This window comes from Scophthalmus maximus, chromosome 2, assembly GCF_022379125.1.
Source record: "Scophthalmus maximus strain ysfricsl-2021 chromosome 2, ASM2237912v1, whole genome shotgun sequence".
NCBI lineage: Eukaryota > Metazoa > Chordata > Actinopteri > Pleuronectiformes > Scophthalmidae > Scophthalmus > Scophthalmus maximus.
Genome location: NC_061516.1, coordinates 15,698,260 through 15,718,386, shown reverse-complemented (window position 1 = coordinate 15,718,386; position 20,127 = coordinate 15,698,260). Strand labels below are relative to the sequence as shown.

General features: G+C 38.8%; 2 protein-coding genes and 1 long non-coding RNA gene across 4 annotated transcripts in view; 1 reads left to right on the top strand and 2 right to left on the bottom strand.

The window, feature by feature from the left end:
- Window positions 1-284: 284 nt before the first annotated feature.
- Window positions 285-1,067, bottom strand: LOC118301085. The gene is made up of 2 exons (XR_004790219.2): window positions 771-1,067; window positions 285-586 (listed from the first exon to the last, which is right to left on the bottom strand). It is a non-coding gene; the product is annotated as an uncharacterized LOC118301085 (long non-coding RNA).
- A 160-nt stretch (window positions 1,068-1,227) lies between these two features.
- si:dkey-251i10.1 (uncharacterized protein LOC100038774 homolog) lies at window positions 1,228-3,669 on the top strand. The gene is made up of 4 exons (XM_035626185.2): window positions 1,228-1,438; window positions 2,301-2,787; window positions 2,881-3,021; window positions 3,237-3,669. Exons 1-4 carry the CDS (start codon window positions 1,322-1,324, stop codon window positions 3,392-3,394), a joined length of 903 nt encoding a protein of 300 aa, XP_035482078.1. The 5' UTR covers window positions 1,228-1,321; the 3' UTR covers window positions 3,395-3,669.
- Window positions 3,670-6,258: 2,589 nt separating this feature from the next.
- The window catches only part of zbtb20 (zinc finger and BTB domain containing 20), a 33,561-nt gene continuing 19,692 nt past the window's right edge, over window positions 6,259-20,127 (bottom strand). For both annotated transcript variants that reach the window (XM_035626183.2, XM_035626181.2), the window contains exon 4: window positions 6,259-18,409. In XM_035626183.2, coding sequence (XP_035482076.1) covers window positions 17,868-18,409 — 542 coding nt within the window. In that variant the 3' untranslated portion in view covers window positions 6,259-17,867. The remainder of the gene's footprint in view (window positions 18,410-20,127) is intronic.

The following is a 20,127-nucleotide window of genomic DNA, read 5'->3' as shown; positions in this document are numbered from 1 at the left end:
TTGCAGATAATTCTTGTGTTCTTGTACATTAGTCATATTTTAAAAGCAGGGCTTTTCACTTTAATTATTTTTAGACTCCAGCTCTTTTCTTTTTTTTTTAAACTTTTGTAAAGGGTCAGAGAGCTTCTCCCACTACCAGTGCCTGCAGAGCTAGTGTTACATGTGCCTGTGTTTTTCCTCAAACCGCTTGCAGATGAGGTCAAACATCTGACATGGCATAACATTTTGGTTTTGCAAACAGCACAAGCGTAAATAAACAGAAAAAAACAGCCACAGGCTGTAACAACCATTCATATACTTATAGTTAATGAATGATCGGCTACATTATAACACACATCTCAATTCAGAGGAATGCACATCATTGAAAAGCAACAGTTGCAGCAGAGTGCTCTTAGCAGGGAGATGTTTCTGTGATTAGGCCTCTCTGCAGTCCTTGAGTCCAGCTCAGTGTGTCCCTTTGACTTTGCTCAGTATGATCCAGAGCAGAAATCTGTGTTGACCAGGCCGCTGTCTCCACTGGTCTACAGACATGATGAGCACAAGTCCCCCGCAGTGACTCGTTTGGTTTTGTATCCGGTGCCACAACCTTGTTATAAAAAAAAAATGTTTTATCGCGATCTCATTGATAAGTACTACACTACCCATAATCCTAAAGTGTAACATTGACGTCACTGATTGGCTGAAAGTCGTTGGAAAGGCATTCGCAATGGTTTATGGGATGAGAAGTTGTTGCACTCTTAAAACAATTATGTACAGTCTTATACTTTTACCTTTCTTCCCCCTTGTCCATCTCATTTGGTCTTTCATGGAAACGATTCATCTCGTGTTTTATTGGCTTGGTTCGTTACACTAAACCCTTTTGGCCCAGTCAGGATCCTGTACAATGAGACTAGTTTGCCGGTGATCTGATTGGTCAGGTGACCGGCTTTGGTGTATCTGATCTCAGGTTAGCCATTTAGCATAGGTTACCCTGAGGTCACCTCGGAGATTGGCCCCGGTAAGAAGAGAGACAGCTTCCTAGGACGGAAACCCCAAAAGTTACCTCGAAGACCGCAAATCCCTCTTCGTAGTACAAGGCCTCAGGATCATTTTTTTTACGTAATAGGACGACATCACAATGTAATTGGTCGTCAACGCCGTGACGTCAACGGATTGGCCAATGGTGACAGTTCGTGTTTCTCGTGGTTTCTCGCGAGGCGCCGTGGTGAATAAATCCGCAACGCGGCGGAACAATCGGCCATTTCGTCGGTGCAGGCCATCAAGTTAGAGGGCAGCGGGGGCTTATTGAGTTTACTGGTCACCTGAAAGGCACATCAAGAACATGTCGATGAACGAGACCGCGATCTCCTTCGCCAAGGACTTCTTGGCCGGCGGCATCTCCGCTGCCATCTCCAAGACAGCTGTCGCCCCTATCGAGAGAGTGAAGCTTCTCCTTCAGGTAAGGAGAGGAAAAAGCCTTCCGCGATACTCGCTGCGTTAGCCAGCTAGCCCCTGTGATTTTTTAAGCTAACTGCTATTGAACATAGTTAAAGACTCGTCTGTGTCGTTGGTCCTCACAGGTCCGCGGTGTTTTCGCTTAACGAAGTCGTTTGTGTTGTTCATGTTGAATCTGTGAAAGTCTGCAGAGTGACGGGTTCAAGGATTTAAGGTCATCATGCGACGGGAAATGACCTACACGGGCTAATGTTAGCTTCCCACGTTAACCTTAGCCGGCGTAGCTAACAAAGGACAAACGCTCGTAGGGACATTGGGACATGATGTACCAACAGGACAACTCCTCATATACACACACTTACAACTCACACGTCCTTGAAAGCAGCTGTGACCGGACAGCGTGTCTATTGCGATGTCGATTTAATTGACTGATGTCGACACTGCGGCTAACGCACGTCGTACCGCTAGCTAACGGTAAGTGCGACGGCTGCACCAAGGCCCCTGCAGTCATTCATTGCCGGGTCAACGGGTTTTCCACCCTTTTCAGTTCAACAGGCTCAATGACATTGTGCTCATTCCTTACAGCTCTGTGCCCCGCTCGCCTTGCGTTAATGTTGAAGTTGAGAGAAATTGTATTTCTGTCCAACTAGCACACCTCTGGTTGCTAGTTAGACATTCAAAATTGATTGCTATGTAGTGCTGATGTCGAGCTCCGCTACATTTCTCTTGTAAGAGGAGGTTTGCGGCAAATTTCTACACCTACAGAATCCTAAAGGTCATGACAAGGGGACTGATTGTCACATTCTCAAATGAGTTCTCCATTTAAACCTAACCCACCTCTATTTGTCTCGTTTCCCTTTTTTCAGGTCCAGCATGCCAGCAAGCAGATTACGGTTGACATGCAGTACAAGGGTATCATGGACTGCGTCACCCGTATCCCCAAGGAGCAGGGATTCCTTTCCTTCTGGAGAGGTAACCTTGCCAATGTCATCAGATATTTCCCCACCCAGGCCCTCAACTTCGCCTTCAAGGACAAGTACAAGAAGATCTTCCTTGATGGCGTCGACAAGCGCGCCCAGTTCTGGAGGTACTTCGCCGGTAACCTGGCCTCGGGTGGTGCCGCTGGAGCGACCTCCCTGTGTTTCGTGTACCCCCTCGACTTCGCCCGTACCCGTCTCGCTGCTGATGTGGGAAAGGCCGGCGCCGGCAGAGAGTTCAACGGTCTGGGCGACTGCCTGGTGAAGATCTTCAGGTCTGATGGTCTGAAAGGCTTGTACCAGGGCTTCAACGTGTCTGTGCAGGGCATCATCATCTACAGGGCTGCATACTTTGGCATCTATGACACAGCTAAGGGTACGCTGAAAGTACACTGGTGCACACTTTGACACCTGACAAGTCAAATCCACAACTTCTAGATCTGAATTGTCTTTTCCCTCGGGTTTGCAGGTATGCTTCCTGACGCCAAGAACACATCCATTTTGGTTAGCTGGATGATTGCTCAGTCTGTGACAGCTGTTGCTGGACTGACCTCCTATCCCTTCGACACTGTCCGTAGACGTATGATGATGCAGTCTGGACGTAAAGGAGGTGAGTTTGTTTGTACTGGTGGAATCCACTGCAGTCTAGTTGACACATTACTACATGGCACATCGCAAAACCGAAAGACACGTCACTGAAAATACATCACTATTGCATGAAGTTACTTGAATATGCTGTTAAGGCTATTGCACACTGGGCAAAGGATGTGAAGGTGTATTTCTGCCCACTTCATCTAACTTCCACTGTTTTCTTGCCTCCCTCAGCTGACATCATGTACAGCGGAACCATTGACTGCTGGCGTAAGATCGCACGTGATGAGGGCGGCAAGGCTTTCTTCAAGGGAGCCTGGTCCAACGTGCTCAGAGGCATGGGCGGCGCCTTTGTGCTGGTGCTGTACGATGAGCTGAAGAAAGTCATGTAAATTCTTCATGTTGTCACATCACTGTCCAATTTGGCTAAATGTAATAACTTTCCATTTCTATGGACTCAGCATTCTGCCTTATTTATGGGAACAAACTATAGTGTCTCACCACTAGCTGTGGGCGATGGCTGTATGTTGTGCATCTTTTATGATTTTAAGCGTTCCACGTTCTTTACCAATGTCATTCCTGTTAGAGAACTGATACCTCCTCCTGTCATTCACTAGGTTTGTATGGTCCCATGTTAAAATAAATTTATTCTGGGGAACAAACTGAACCACTGATGTCGACTGTCTCCTCCACTGTCATAGCATGAGATGAGCACTTGCTGGATAATGCAATGCACCAAGTGGATTACGCCTAACTGCTATATTTACTCACACTTATCTCCTCCTGAGCCTTCCTGGTTTAACCATGGTCTCTACTAGGATTGTAGAGCAGAACAGCTGAGTGTTTGCTCCTTCTGAGACAATGCGGCTGTGGATATTACACCTGTCTGTGGTGAAAAGTTAATGAACCAGCCAAGTATTGGCTGTTTGTAGGGTAACTATGACGTAAAGTTTAAATCTGTAGTGCAATTTCAGATACTTTTTCCCAACGGCAGGTAATGTAGACTAGCTCCTGCCAGATTCATTGTTAGAGGTCAGTATGACTTGTAATGGCATGTGTAAAATTATGAAAAATCTAGTGCATCATATTTAAATTGGAATTTATGAAGGAATATTGCTCAATCTCTCAATGAAGAAATGTTTGGAAGAGTGGGATTATAAGGTTTGGACCCTGCAATGCAGAACTACAATAAATCAAGGTGTAATAACTTTTACTGTTCAAAGTGATTCTCCAAGATGGAAGCTCATCATGAAAATTCACCAGGGATTCAGCTAAAAATTTTCTTGATCGATAAATTGATTATTTTAGTCTATTAAGATATTGGGAAGTGCCAATCATGGGTTATGTGACTAAATATGCACATTTGAGAAGCTGGAATGTCACTTAGATTAAAAATATATTTAAAAAAAAAAGCATTTTCAACCTGATGCTGACAGCAGCCCACTCTTAGATATTGGGTCACATTAAATTTGTTACCTCAAATTTTACTACCAGTAATGAGTTCAAACATGTTGATTGAAATCTCCCAGGGTGTGACATGAGTGGTGAAGGTGTGTCTGAATAAATACTACCTGTATAGGCCATATCTATAGCCGACGACCTTTGACCGAAAAAAACATTAGGAATCACTGTAGATTTGATCCCAAGGTGACAAGTAGATTTTATCAGATGTCAGGTAGACAAACGATAACATTTATTTCCGTCTAACTGAGATGTTAGTTTTTTGCTCTATACTATCTGATCAATGAGTCAACACGTTCTATCATTTTAGTGGTGACGCCGCACGGATGACTCAAGGTCCACACCTCCGTGGTGTTATTCCCCTCAGATGCTGCAGACTAACAGCAGGGGGCGCCATAGGCAAACAAGTGTGGAAACCGGCGCGCTCCCGTACCAACTGCGCATGCTCGTGTTTCTATGTATTAAGCTCAGAGAAGCTTAAACAACTGATTTATCTCCTTGTCAAGTGGGAGCGAGTTCCAATTGTTCTATACTGAACCTTATAAACATATATATATAACATTCCAACACAATACATGTATAACTCATAACTGCTGCATGTATCAGTGCTTAATTAAAGTTAAGACGTTTTGATACATAATATTGTACTGTAGTTGTATCTATTTTATATTATCGGCTGCATTTACCCCTTTCTCTTGTGTAAAAAAGCACTAACACAATATTATACTACACTACACTATATAATAGTACATAAGTATATAGTATATCACAAAATAAAGGAGTGCAGCACAAGAATCAAGGACAAATTGACACTGTCTGGATGTTAAAGTGGAGCATTAAGCAGCATAGGAAATTAATGGTTATAGAATCATTTATATAATTTGTCCCGCGTATATTAAATGGATTTATAAAAATGGTTATTTGTGTGTCTCGTCCATTACTCAAAGAGCACAGATCAGTTATGATCAGGTACAAAGACTGATTGAATTTATGTAGAATGAAAAATATGTAATTCCTTTTCTTTCTTTTTTAATAACATCGTTTTAGTAAATTAGCTGCCACTGTATTTACCATTTGTGTTGACAGTGTGGTTTTAGTCATAATGCATAAGCTTGAAAGCTATGAAAAATGAAATGGTGCAGTGTAAAAGTGAATAATCGGAAAATATAAAGCAAAGCCAGGGTGAAGCGACCATTTTCCTCAGATAAGCTTTCAGAAAATACTTTTAATTCATCCACCAAATAAATCTCTTAAACCATTATGTTTCTGCAGCCTGAATCCAGCTTTAAACTAGGTAACAATAAAGAGCACAATCTTTGTTCTTTAATGTGTTTAACAGATTACAGCCTAAATGAGGAGCCATAGCTGTTACATTTACATAACTTTATTTCATATAAAATAATTAAATTCAATACTGACGACAGCAAGTCTCGTTGACATTGAACTTTGCCTATTAATTTAATTGTATTCAAGGTTATTTAATGTTCTAAATTCATTTTGAGATAGAATTCATCCTGATGTTCAGGATCTCGTCTCACAACACAAACGTATCATTTTTATTTATAGGCTAAATTTTATTAAATACAGCTTATCTGTCCATGTGGTTTCATGGATTCTTTTTCTTGGAAATGCAGTCATGAGAAGGGTCATGTGGGGAAACCTCGTTGCAAAAATGTTTTCCCCTTTTTGAGGCAAAATGTTTTTTGTGTATTTGCTGTATTTTTTTTTGTTTTTTCATGAATAAATCCACTAGAGTGTCAAGACAACGAACAGGGAAATAAAACAGCAACAAGACTTTCTGTGAAGTACAGGAAAGTACTAGTTTTTATTCCTTCATAATCAAACTTCACAAACAGCTTGAACTTGTACAATACCTCAGAGAGTGAAAATTACAAAAAAAGTGCTGGTAACATTTACAAAAATCATCCTTACTTAGCAACAATCAGTTTATTCTTCCACACTTTTTTTAGTCTTTTGTATTAAGGCTTAATACTTCTGTATAAAGTATATGCAAGATAAGTCTTCACAGTTTTTCGAAAAAAGTCACAATATTATGTAACATAATGAAGCTTTTACGGCTATTTTCTTTATAATAACAAATACACATCACTGGTAAATATATGTGAAATACAGGGCTTATTGTAAAATGGCAAGTAATGATACTGTTTGCTGAGATAAATTGATTCCACACACTGTTATAGGAAACATACCATTGCTATAACTGAAGGAGGAAAAGAAAATGATAAGCATAAACACGTGGGAGATCGCCTCCAAACTTTGGCACATCCCATGAAACAATTTCACAAAATATGAGATTTATTTCTGAAATCATACATATGGAAGAATAGTTAAACTGGCATAAAGTGAAAACATGCTGTGTAGTAAGGTGCTAAATCAGAGATATTACGTTGCCAGCCTTTTTTTTCCCCCCATGGACTGACATGATTAAGGTGCAATTGTAAGACTCAAAGCACGTAGGCCTTTCTTAGATGTCAACAAAATATGTAATTAATACAAATTTTCAAAAAAACAACCTAAATTAATTTGACCAATAGTCTTGAGGCGACCTCTTATACTCATGCATTCCCATGGATTCAGAGAAATGGATATCTCTACTGCAGTTGTGTAACTCTCTAACTGTGGCATGTGAAAGTAAAAGCTGTATTGTATTGTATTCATGGATGTGTTATTTGATTTTTTTTTTCTATTTTTCTTTTCTTTTTTTAACTGTTGAAATTGTGACAAACTTGATGAGTAAGGAGATGGAATAGAAAACTGAATGCGAAACTAAGCCAAGATATATTCACAAGATCCTCTAAGCTGCACTGGTTTACAGGTCAACAGATGAGAGCTCTAGCCCTAGACTTACCAATTTCACCCTCATGCATACTGTACGGTTAAAGTGACGCAACAAGCTTGCTTAAATAGTCTACATCACAAAAGCAATTTGGTTTTAGTGCAAACACAATTGGCTGGCTTCAGCTTCTCAATAATAACAAGCTCACCAAGGAGATTACAAGAAGGCACATACTTATGCTTCCTCTAACACGCAACATATTTAGACAAACCGCAACATCTTTCAACAACACCACAAAGCGGTGAAAAACAGGAAAGCCACTACATCCAGATAAAATGGTGAAATTTTGCTGTTTGTGAATTATTGAAAAATTTACATTTACCCATCAACAGAATAACAACGTCGCAGTCGGTAATCAATGCTGTTGCGCGCGACCCCGGTGAAAAAGGATGACGTATGATACATTTTGGTGGACACAGGTTCTCGACATACGTTGCCAATGATGCTATGATTGAATGACAAAAAGGTGCATTTGGATTTTTTTTTCTCGACATTGTTTCACTTTAAAGCATTTTTGTTATTTGTGACATCCCGGAGAAAAAAGCACTCATAACTGTTTTTAATGGGATGGCATGCACGACCGTGGACAGCTGGGTTTGTCTTTTGGTATTTGTGTTAATCTTTGAATGTGCGGTCGGCTGTGTGTGATGGAGACGATCGACAGTTGACTCATGGGAAATGAATCCTTCCCTCATAATCCCGTTCCTAACTTCAGATCTGTACGTGCTGCTTGATTTGTCCAAAACAATCACAGGAGGAAACAACAGTTTTAATGCCGCTCAAATGTGGACACTAATACTCAGGGTACTGCTGGGTGAAATAAGAAAAGCTTGCTACGGACAACAACGTGGATGTCGTGCGCATATAAAAAATTAAAAAAAGGTGACCAATTCTGTACCTTTGAACACAAACACAAATCACAACTTGCCAAATATCACCATTTACTCAGCATTCCAACTGTGGGCAGACAAACGTCAGATACTATGGTTCAAAAATGTGTTGAGTGAATTATATTGCTTTTGATAGAAGACCAAAATAAGTCTAGTGCAAATCTCTTTTCTGGTTTGAGAAGTGGTGGTTGGTGTAATGAGTCATATCTGCTCTACCATAGGAAGAACATACAGGTGAACTTGAGAACTGGATTGTTCTCATGCCGCGTCCCTTTACAATTTTTTTCTTTCTTTCTGAATATGCCAGAGAGCACGCATTCTTCGCCCCAAAAAATGAAAACAAATGTCGACTGACGTGCAACAATTTGGCAGGAGCACCCTGATAAATCATTTCTATTATATGTAACCCATCACACAATGAATGCAATTAACCAGCACAAAGGAAATGTCTAAACTTCTTACATCTAAACGACTCCTGTTTTGAATGGGAGGATGGCGGCGGCCATGTTAGTCACCGCCCCTGTACAGCTGGGAGGACGTGCTGTGTCTGTCAGCTCACATCTGTGCTAACCGCTGTCGTCTGTGCAGTTATGTCTGTCAAATACATCTCTCAACTTGGAAATGTTGGAAAACTTGCTCCAGTCCAGTGTTTGACAAATCATATTATAAAAATGCTCTTGCACATACATTAAGAAAAAGAACAACAACTCTATCCCCTATTTCAAAACAGCAGTCAATACATTTCAAACAAGCTTGTTTCATTACAATTATAATAATAATGATAATAATAATAATAAAATATAAACCCACTTGGAGCATAAATTATCAAAAACAAACTGAAAACACATTACTGCAGCATATATTTCAGGGTTGCTTAGTTGTGATGTTAACTACCTTTACTACAACAGCTCCACTTCTGCCAAGTTCATAACTATATAGGAGAAGAATTTGTAGGGAAATAATAAAATATCAAGCTAATGTAGGCCAAAAAAAAGAGCCTAACAAAATATACACATATTTATAAGCACATCTCATAGTTCAACTCAAGTGCATGTTTACAAAAGCATCTAAATACAAGATATGGCAGCAAAAAGCCTGAAAGCCATAATGAGAAATAAAAATCCTTTATATAAGGGCATGTGTAATTCTGGATTATGAAATGTCTATATTGGAACAATTCTGTCTTTGTGTAAAAACACCGCCGGAATTACAGTAATCGTATTTCCTATTTTAAACACAGGATGAAAAATATACAGCAGATTCACCTCGAATTAGACCTTACAGCAATACAATGTTGTCAGATTTTGCGAAACGGTTTACGTTCTGCTTACAGATGATGTGTTGTTATTATTACAAAAATAGATCATCACTCCCATAAGTATTTGGGCCACATTGTGATGTTTGAATCCGTGTTACAGTTTGGTTTCATTTAATTTTTTTGTTGTGTAGTGATGACTGACTGGGATGCTTTTTTTTTTTTCTGTGAACATGAAAGGCTAATATTTGCTCAGAGATTGTAAGCACCTTAGCTGGATTGGACTTGAATTGTTGAGACTGAAAGTTTTGCATTATTATTATTATTATTCTCTTTCCTTGTTTTTGGCTTAACAAACAACCTACAAATATGTGCAAACTTAACATCTTGGTCCATCTCAAGTATAAATGGCTAAATATGCTCTAAGTCACAAGGTCAGATTAGTATTTTAGGGACAGCCTTGAAATATTAGACAGTGCCAATATTCGAAGAAAACAACAACAACAACAACAAAAAAAGGGTCAGACAAACTATTTAGATATAATCCAATGTGAAGGTGAACAGATCTACACTCATTTGCTAAGTGTGTGTATAGAAGACATAACCAATGATAACGAAGTGTTATTATGTTTCGTCCCAGCAACGATGCAACATTTACAATCGTGTACATGTTTCAACATGCGAGAGTTTACATCACGGCTACTGTGTCAGATTCATTTTTATGTTTTGTTGCATTTCTTATAATAAAAAAACTATTTTGGTCTACAATAGGCAAATTAACACAACCACAAAACTATAAACAACCGATCAAGTGACAAAACACAGATGCATTTTCAGCAGCACCCTGCCACGAGAAGAAACACAAAGAGGAACACAAAACGACTGTGGCAACCGAGCCCGATCATCGGAGCCCCCGCAAACATAGAAAAGAAATGTTAGTTTCTCCATAGAAATTAAATTATATTAACCCTTCTTTGGTTTCCTCAAAACAAACGCTGTCTAGCAAAGTTGTTTTTTTTCCTCATTTGACTCCTAATGACAAGCATGGCCCCCGTTTTACAATTAACACCACCGGCCCCTTCAGGAACAGTGCTAAGATTTCTAGTCTGAGTCTCCGTGTCTCCGCGGTGAAGAGGAGCCTCTTCTCTTTTTGCTGTTTTTGTGTTTTCTGTCTCTGCATGAAAAAAGGGAGAGACCTACACAGAAAATCAATAATAGCATAGTGCACGTTGTATTTAAAACCAGTCCACACAAGTATAAACTGGACTCCAAGCTTGTAATCTTGTGGCAAAATTTAACTAGAGATGAGGTTTAAAAAATTTTTTTTTTTTAAAAACACAGATCTATTTGAGGGAAATATAAATATTCCTAAAATTAAATGTGATGCGCGATGTTTGCTACTGGATGATCCAATATCCAACACATCTGTGAAACGACCAAGCGCTGGGAATCCTTTATTTATTTTTAATATTCGTCTAGTTAACTGTGGAAAATGAGTGCCAGACTGGGAGTTGGAATGCTCTGGACTTCAACAGGAATGCATGTTTTTTTTGTTGTTCTGCTGCTGCACACTTAAAAGCTAACCGCCTCATCAAGCCAAAACGACTACAGCAAGAGGGAACAAAAGAGGATCAATGTTTCGTCTTTAGAGGCTTAAGAAAAAGAAAAAATGGAAAAAAGATACCGGACCACTGTAATTGAGAAACACTCAAAATATAGATTGTGCTCCGTCAAAAACCAAGTACTCCCCTACAGAAAAAAGCTGTGTAGACAGGACTGCATGCTTCATTTGGACTGATAGATACCTGATGATGATGATGATGATGATGATGTTTTATTGAAAACTGCATCAGGGTAGTGTAATAACTGCATGTTCGGAGAAAAGCATCATAGTGAATATAATCTACATGTTGTTGTAGCTTAGTTTAGTGGTGTCGTACTTTAAAATCTGAACAGCTGCTTCACTGCATGTGTGTGTGTGAAGCTCAAAAATGAAAAAGAGAATCTGTTAAATCTGAAGAGATGAAGAGTTGTTTTTTTTTTTGTTTTGTTTGCGTGTGTGTGACAGTTGGATGACAGGGACTAGCTATATCACATTGCCTACATTATCCATGCTTCATTTGAACATTATATGTCTATGAAACTAAGCCATTGAAATATGTATTTGTTAATCATAGCTCTTTTCTCCTATTTACTTGAACACTAGGCTATTTATCACGGAGGATTTAAAGATTAAAAATAAAAGCAATCACTTTCTTTCATTATGATAAATTATGTTTATTTAAAGTTCTTCAGATATATTTTTTTGTCCTTTTCCCCTTTTCCTGCTTGGCTCTCACATCCAATTGAACAATGGTGTTATAATTTAAAAAAGTGGTCTTTTTTTCCCTTAATTTGGCACGGTAACTAGGCTGGAGAAGGTTAGAGAGAAAACTGGTAATTAGTCCACAGGGGACAGAATAATAAGCCATCTCAAAATCCTTTATCTAGCAGCCACTCAGCCCTGAAACTTGGTTTGGGTTTTTTCTTCTACCACATTTCCTTTCAGTTTTGTTTGCATGTTGTTAAACAGACCACTTGAAATACCTCTGAATTTCGGCGTGCGTGTGTTCATCTGTAGCCAGAACTTTTAATTTGTAAACTCCTTTTGCCTCCAAGTAGTGGTTATAAAAAATCTAGTCTAACGTTTTAATGACCAGTCTCTTTTTTTTTCACCCCCGTTGCTTGTCCTTTACAATTCCAAGCTGTACGTAAACAACAAGGCTGTCAGATAAGATAAATCTTTAATGATCGCTGAGGGGAAGTCGGGCAGCGGCTCGCATGTGGAAGGGCACGTCATCAAGGTCAAAGGACACGTGGTGTACTTTGAAACAAGCCATCAAACCGCTGCCATGTGTATGGATTTAATTACAATCCGAAGGATGGCAGCGTTTTACCACAACATGATTCAAAAACATGCAAAGATTCGATGTGGATATTTGTTAGTTGTAACAGGCGGTGTGTGAACGTGACCTCTTCCAGTTCACGAGTGGCTCCCTCTGCTGTTCACAAAGTGCCACTGCCTATTCCCCCCAAAAAACATATAGTACATTAAGGTACAGTACAGCATATGGCTTGTTTGCAAATGGCAAAAAAATGGAAATTAAAAATGCTTAATATCAATGAGAGCGACAGCAACGTGAAAGAAAGAAAAAGGGTCATTCAATTTCAAGAGTTCAGGTTTAATTAGCACATCACCATATAATCCTACTAAATGTATATTTCATTTATTTTGGTTTAATTAAACATTAAAATGTGATTGCATTTTATATCTTTGAATCCTCCAAACTGTATAAATGTAAGGTTAAAAAATAAAGCTTGCAGATGTAGCCTTTACTGTATATGTACTGTATAGAGCATTTCTGGTATTTTAAAGGGTTCTCTTAGGATGCACTCACAATCACCAGGTTTTAGCAGTAATAGTATAAATAGTATATTTTTCATAGACCATTGTGTATATACTGTATATGTGCAATGTAGGAGAGAAAAACTATGAATATTCTGTATAGTTGCTGTATGTACTGATAGGCACTTGATAGGCATATTCCCTATATCCCACAAGGTACTGTATACTCTCGCTGCAATTATGTCTTTATCAAACTATCTGAAAATGCATTTATTATCTGTGTGGAGTTGGTGATATTTAAATATATATATTGTATATTTGTAAGACGTTATCTATTTCACTCTTTTGTGTACTGTAGAAGGACAAAAAAAATGCAGTAAAGTATTATCTGACTGGTTTCATGTGTTTTCTGTATTGTACGTATAACTGAGTTCATGCTTCAAAAAAGAAAAAGAAATCAGACTTAAAATGTGTGGAGACAGACTGAAAGACAAACAGGAAGACAGACACATGCTTATCAGAATAAAATGAACCTGTTCCTTACTCAACATGACCCTCACCATTACTATCTTCCATTTCCTTGTTTTCATCTCAATGCAAAGTATATATGCATGTATGTATATGTATATATATATATATATATATATATAGTACACTGTGAAATATGACTCAATAACTGACTAACCTTTATCCATCGTGAAGCTATGCATGTATAAACACCACTATGATCACCAGAAAAAAGCAAGAGGAAGTCTGAAATAAAAAAGGAGTATAACGATGAATTAAACATACTGCAAGAAGAACAACAATGTACTGTAGACCCTATGTCTCTACACTAAGATAAACAAAACATGAACAGTAATATATTTGAAACACAGTACAAACAGCTGCAGGCTCAAGGCTATTTTCTACGTTTCAACATGTTTTGTTCTGGAAAGTATGCGCACACTCTGCAAACATAAAGTCTAGGCTTATTGTTTTTTTTCCTCTAAACTAACAACTAGAAGAAGCACGATTGAGATAAGGACTTATTTTCTGGATAATGTTGCAACTTTTTAACAATTCGTAACTGACTTTCTGCAACACTGAGAAAAGAGAATTAAGCACCACCACAAGTAGCTGAAGCAGTATAAGCAATATATAACTATGGACAGTGAAGGGCATGTGATGTAAATGCAACATGGGGAGGGAAGGAAGCCTGGGTATGCTATAGCACGTTATGACACACTGGAGAGAAGGAACTTCCCCTTCCGAGCCTTGTCTGCTCTCAAACACCTTATGATACAAGAAGTCAACTGACGACGGGACAAGTTAATAGCCCTCATCCAGATAACGTTGAGATTGGCTACTTTTCGTTATTCCAAAAAGGGAGAAGGAGAAAAAAAAAAAAAGATAGGGAAACAATTGATAGTGTAATTCTGAAATCAAATATTTTCAAAAAACCAACATCGAGCTACTTAACCTACTATTTAGACCAATGATACCACAAAGCTGGTTGTACTCATCTAGCTACAGTCAATAGTGCATTTGATATATGTGTTTACACAAAAATATGTAAAATTCCGGTGCCATGAAGGAATGCTAGATTACATACATTACACGGAAACAATTCAACTAATGTGTCTGCCGCTGCGTCCGAAGAAGTGATGATGTTAGTTTGGCAGTGTTTAAACTTGGTACGACAAACACCAACATCATGAGCTGTGTGCCATACATGTGGCAATACTGTTGGAAAGAGATGTCGGCAGTTGCTTACATATTCTATTTAGTGCATTGTCTGTTAAGGCATGAGATTACCCTCCACGTGCTGTGTAGAGACAAATATAGCACTAGCATGCAGCAATATTGCCATCCTGGCAACAACAGCTACAAACAGGAACCATACAGTTTCGGCTTATATGCACACCATAAGAGACGGGCCCAATCAAACGTTTCATAATGTGCTACTTTTACTGAGGACCAAGCTCATGCTTTTTCAGTGTGTTTCCCATTCACGGTCAATAATTTATTTATTTATTTATTTTTAATTTTTTTCGGGGGAGGGGGGGGGGGGGGGGTTTGAGCCAAGGGGATTCTCTCCTGGTTCATCACTTGACTTTACTTCAAACTGTACGACACAGGGATCAGAAATCTAGTAGCAATCGTGTGAGATTTAGCATCATAAACGCTTGACATAACCTCTCCCAACAACGAGGTCAACATTACGTGACCTCAGCTTTAGTAGAATCTCAGGACAAATGTTACGGGTGCCTGTATTAGCCCAAAAAAGGTTTTGGAGAGCTGCGTCTCATAGTACCTGCGCTGCATATTGCAAAGGAAGCCCTACAGTTCAGATATTCCACTTATCAACAGTTTGATTAGGCTAAATACCACACACACAGACACTCACTGACATACGGACACTAAGTAAGGGACACGACTGTGTACAAGTGACAGACAGATATCAAAGAAGCTGCATTCCATCACCTCCGCGCACCTTTAAACCCACAGAAAGTTGTTCTAGGACACACATATCGTTTATGTTACACACACACACACATTATAAATGTATTATCATCAATAATATCATAATAGTTGCTATTATTACCTCCGCCAACGGAGTTGGACGGGAGCTGTGTTTATTATTACTGTTGTTTTCCTGTCAATGTTGTTTGGCTTGGATGTTCCCACAGGAAAATTCTGTTGTGTGTCTAAAGAAATGCAACTGAATCAGCTGTTATAGGGAACGGCCTCCATAAAAGAATGAGTTCAAAGGTTAAAACATAGATGAGCACATATTATGGTACAGATTTAAATTAAAACAAATGCTTGCATTAACACGGCACGAGTATATTGAAACTGTAGGTAACTGCAAGCGAATAACAAAAGCCAAGAACCGCTGAATTACTTAATGAATAAATTGAAACAAAGCTATTCTACTACATGTGAACTCTACAACCAAATGTTAGATTTTAAAAAAATCTTTTCTAAAACTATAATATATCTGTTAACAGTAGTGCACTTATTGGTTTAAGCAGTGCAACATATATGCAAGAAAATAATGCAGTCCACTTATCAAGATTTTTAAAAAATGTTGTTTTGTTTTTTCCTTTGAAATTGAAAAAAAGAAAAGTTCATCTAAGGAAAATGATTAAATATTAAGCACAGGCATTTTAAGAAAATGTGCAAACTAGCACTTTGTTGTTTTTTTTGTTTTGAATCTACAGCGGGTCTTTTTAAGACCAGTGTATGCAGTTAGTTATTCTTTTTAACAATGCAACTACGAAATCCCTCAGATTGCAGTTGCAGGCAGTTGTGTGTGTGTGTGTGTGTGTGTGTGTGTGTGTGTGTGTGTGTGTGTCCTAATTTGGATACAAAGCAATACAAAACGATTCAAATATCAGAAATGAGCCTTCAGTGATGTGATGCATGGGTGACAAACTTGTGCACACTACCTCCGAATCTCTTCTGTACATGTTGTGTCTACGCTTTAGAAAAATCAGGAATGTATGCTATTGTCTAGAAAATCCACCTGCGACTTGCAGTATATCATGCAACGGTGTCAGATCAATCAACGGAGCTGCTTGTTTTGCTTTGATACTGTATTTCCTTGCCATGCCATTTGAGCCTCCAGGGAGAGCTGGCGCATAATGAACAATGCATTTAGCTCCCACCTGCTGAAATAGCCTTGCAATGGTAAAGAGCAGTGTACACAAGGGCATTTATTTCCAATTCAAATGGGACTCAAATTAAATTCCCCCCTCTTTAACACTGTTCCAATCAACAACTTGCCTTAACCCCCAGGATTATAATTCGATTATCAAATTAAAACCATGTAGGCTTCTCAAGTACAACACTAGTTTAAGTAATAAATCTTTTTCTTTTTTCCAATCTACATCCCATAAGAGTCAGGTGCAAGTTGAGGAGCAGCAATTATGAAGGAGAGAGTTTAGTCGCATATTCCAACCTGCCATAACTTTGAATGTGAAAGGCTAAAAAAAGAAAAACAACGCCAGCAAAAGAATCTTTCTTTTTTTCTTTTGTTTTGAAATGGAAGAGGTCTACTAGCCTTAACAGTCTTTTAATATTATATTAGTGGCAGTGTATGCAAATGAGTTAAACTCCAAACTTCAGAAAAAAAAGAAACATATTTTTGCTCATCAACAGACCTTAATTTAGTAAACCATCAAAATGCATGGACAACAAATTACAAAACATGAGAAATATTTTTTTCTGTCGCCATCGACAGCGAGTTGTTACATTTCAGTAAAATGATTGAAACTGGTACCTTGACAACAGCTGCATTATAATCCCTTAATACCATAGGAATAAATAAAACCCATTGTCAAATTAACTACTCTCCTTTTTTTATTTTACATAAGAAGGCAATCTTGTGACCATCAGTATTCTTAGAGGGAATATTTAGCCCAACCCCAGATAATTTTTTTTTGTTATTGTTGTTGTAAATTATACCACAGTAAGCTTGGACATCTTTAGTTTCCAAACTGGTCAGTATGGGTTCACAACCGCCATGATGTTTTCACGGCAATGTACACACACACACACACACACACACACACACACACACACACACACACACACACACACACACACACACACACACACACACACACACACACACACACACAGACACACACATGCAAATACACAAACATAAATGCACGTGTTTATTCACACAGACATATCTACACTAAAGGTGTGTTTGTGTGTATGTGTTTCTTTCGTAGGCCTTTCGGTAGTGTTCAACACATAAATCAATATTTTAGGAAAGCATACATTTAGAGGCCTGTAGTTAGGATCCATCCAGTAGATCAATATCAAACTACTAAGCCTTAAGGCCACCATCTTTTTTTTTCTTTTAGAATAACAGAAAAAAAAAAAAATCTTTTTTTTTTTTTTGGGAAACTTAATGTGCCAGTGTCTATACTCATTACTCTTCATACCTCAAAATAAGAAAAGGAAAATCTAGTGCCATTTTATTTGTCATTCTTTTTGAAAGAAGTTTATTTATTTGTACTTATCCATCGGAGACATGCATTCGCATGTGGTCATTGAAGTGCTCCATTTGGTCGAACTTGGCAGGGCAGACGGAGCACACGTAGGTGGTCCCTTCTTGGCAGCTCGCTTCTGCAGCTACACCCACTCCTGTTCCAACCCCAGCCCCTACTCCAGCACCTCCACTCACCGGCATGGCGAGGGCCACCACTCCAGGTCCAGGCTCAGGGACAGCCATCGGCATGGGGATGGGGATGGAGACGGGGCCCGGGGTCGGTGCGCTCCCCGACAGCCCTGTGATGGCGCTGCCTGTGCTGTGCAGGGCCATGTGCCTCTCCAGCAGGGTCTTGTGTGAGAACTTCTTCTTGCAGATGTAGCACTCGTAGGATTTCTCCCCCCGGTGCAGCCGCATGTGGACATTGAGAGAGCTCTTCTGGGTGAAGCGCTTGTTGCAGATGCTGCACTGGTAGGCCCGCACCCCCGTGTGTGTCACCATGTGTTTGATTAAGTAATCCTTCAGGGAGAATGAGCGCCAGCAGATGCTGCACTGATGAGGCTTCTCACCTGGAGAAAAAAAACAGAAGAGACAAAATTTGAGGATTAGTTTTAACTATATCCCCCAAAAAAGCCCTCAGAAGCTGTTAACATTCATTTGCTATTTTTGGAAACTCATTTCTGAACATCTTAATTATAGAATTTTTACAGGGTGTACATGTAAGTCAACAGGGTTTCTACAAGCACTATTACTGTGCGGTGGAGTAATGCTTGAGTTTTAGGAAAAATGTGCCATATTCATCACCGTTCACGGGAAAACAAAAATCATTGTTATGAATCTTTATCTTCTCACTTTATTTCCATTTCTTCATCCAAGGCTGATTCAGTGCTATTGGTTTAAAAAGTCACCTTGATTAGGCATTTCACTGAAATTTTTGATATGAAAAATGGAGATATGCAGATATTTTATGAGACAGCTGTAATAACTTCACAGACACGAATAAAGTAGGTGTCACAAACACAATATTGTTAATTCCCATATGATCGTGGATCAAATGCTTCCTGCATCTATTTGGTTGGATTTTCGAGTTTGTTAAGACTTAATCTCATTTTACATAATTGTCTCAGCTGACATTATGGGCTGTAAAATATTAACATACTGATAATTATGTAAAATCAACAAGTAGAGGAAGAGACTGATAACACTGCAAAATGAGCAAGTTGTGTCTTGCAAGTTAATGAAGTTTGCCGCTGCACTGAGTGAATTAACGTGTAGCTACCTGCTTTGATTTAATGAAATACAATCATTCGGTTTTGTGTTTTTTTGTGTGTTTTTTTGGCCTGACCTGCTCTGAGGGAATTTTCAGGGTCAGTTACAGATCAGTCGCATTGGGGACTCACACATATACAACAGGTTTATTTATTGTCTTACTCTTATACAGGGCAGCATGCTCACAAGACTGGTGTAGTTATAAAGCTCGTCCCCCACTGATTACAGACACATGCCCTCTCCTGCACGTGTGTAGTGCAGTAGTACGAGTGTGTCATTTGACTGTAAGCTTTTTGGGTGTGTATCATAATTGATGGCACTGCAACTAATGATTATTTATCAGTATGGTTTATTTCATCAATTAATGAATTTATTTATTTTTAGATAATAGTGAATAGAGTCTGTCCACAGCCCAAGGTGATGCCTTCAAATATCTTGTTCTGTCAGGCCAAAACCCAAACAAAGAATTGCTTCAAATTCTCCCATTTGTGAAGCTGGAAAAATCAAATGTTTGTCATTAATGCTCATAAAATGACTAAAGCGATTATTCAACTATTAAAATATTTTTCCGATCAATTCTCTGACTATAAACTTACATACACATTGATTGTTGCACACATTATATTGCACAAAACCATATTTAGGAATTTGTATTCCTTTGTAATGAGTGTTGCGTCTGGACTGAGGTACCCTGTGAATTGTTTTTACCCAAATAAAAACAATTCATGTTGAATATATATTACATGCGTGGTAATCTTTGAGGAATGGCAATGAAATAGTATGCTTAATCATACTGATATCCTTTTGGAATAACTCTTTTCGCAAGATTCGGCAAAGCTAATCTGCCACTGGGTTCTCAGGGACATCAGATCTAGTCTGTAGGAGACATCAATCAGTGACTTTTCCTTTTCAACAACGTCATGCTCCACACAACTGTGCGAATGAAAGGAGAGAAAAAAATTGTTTTACATAGCCTTCATATAAGAGGTGGCTCAGGCAAAGCCATGGATTCTGATGA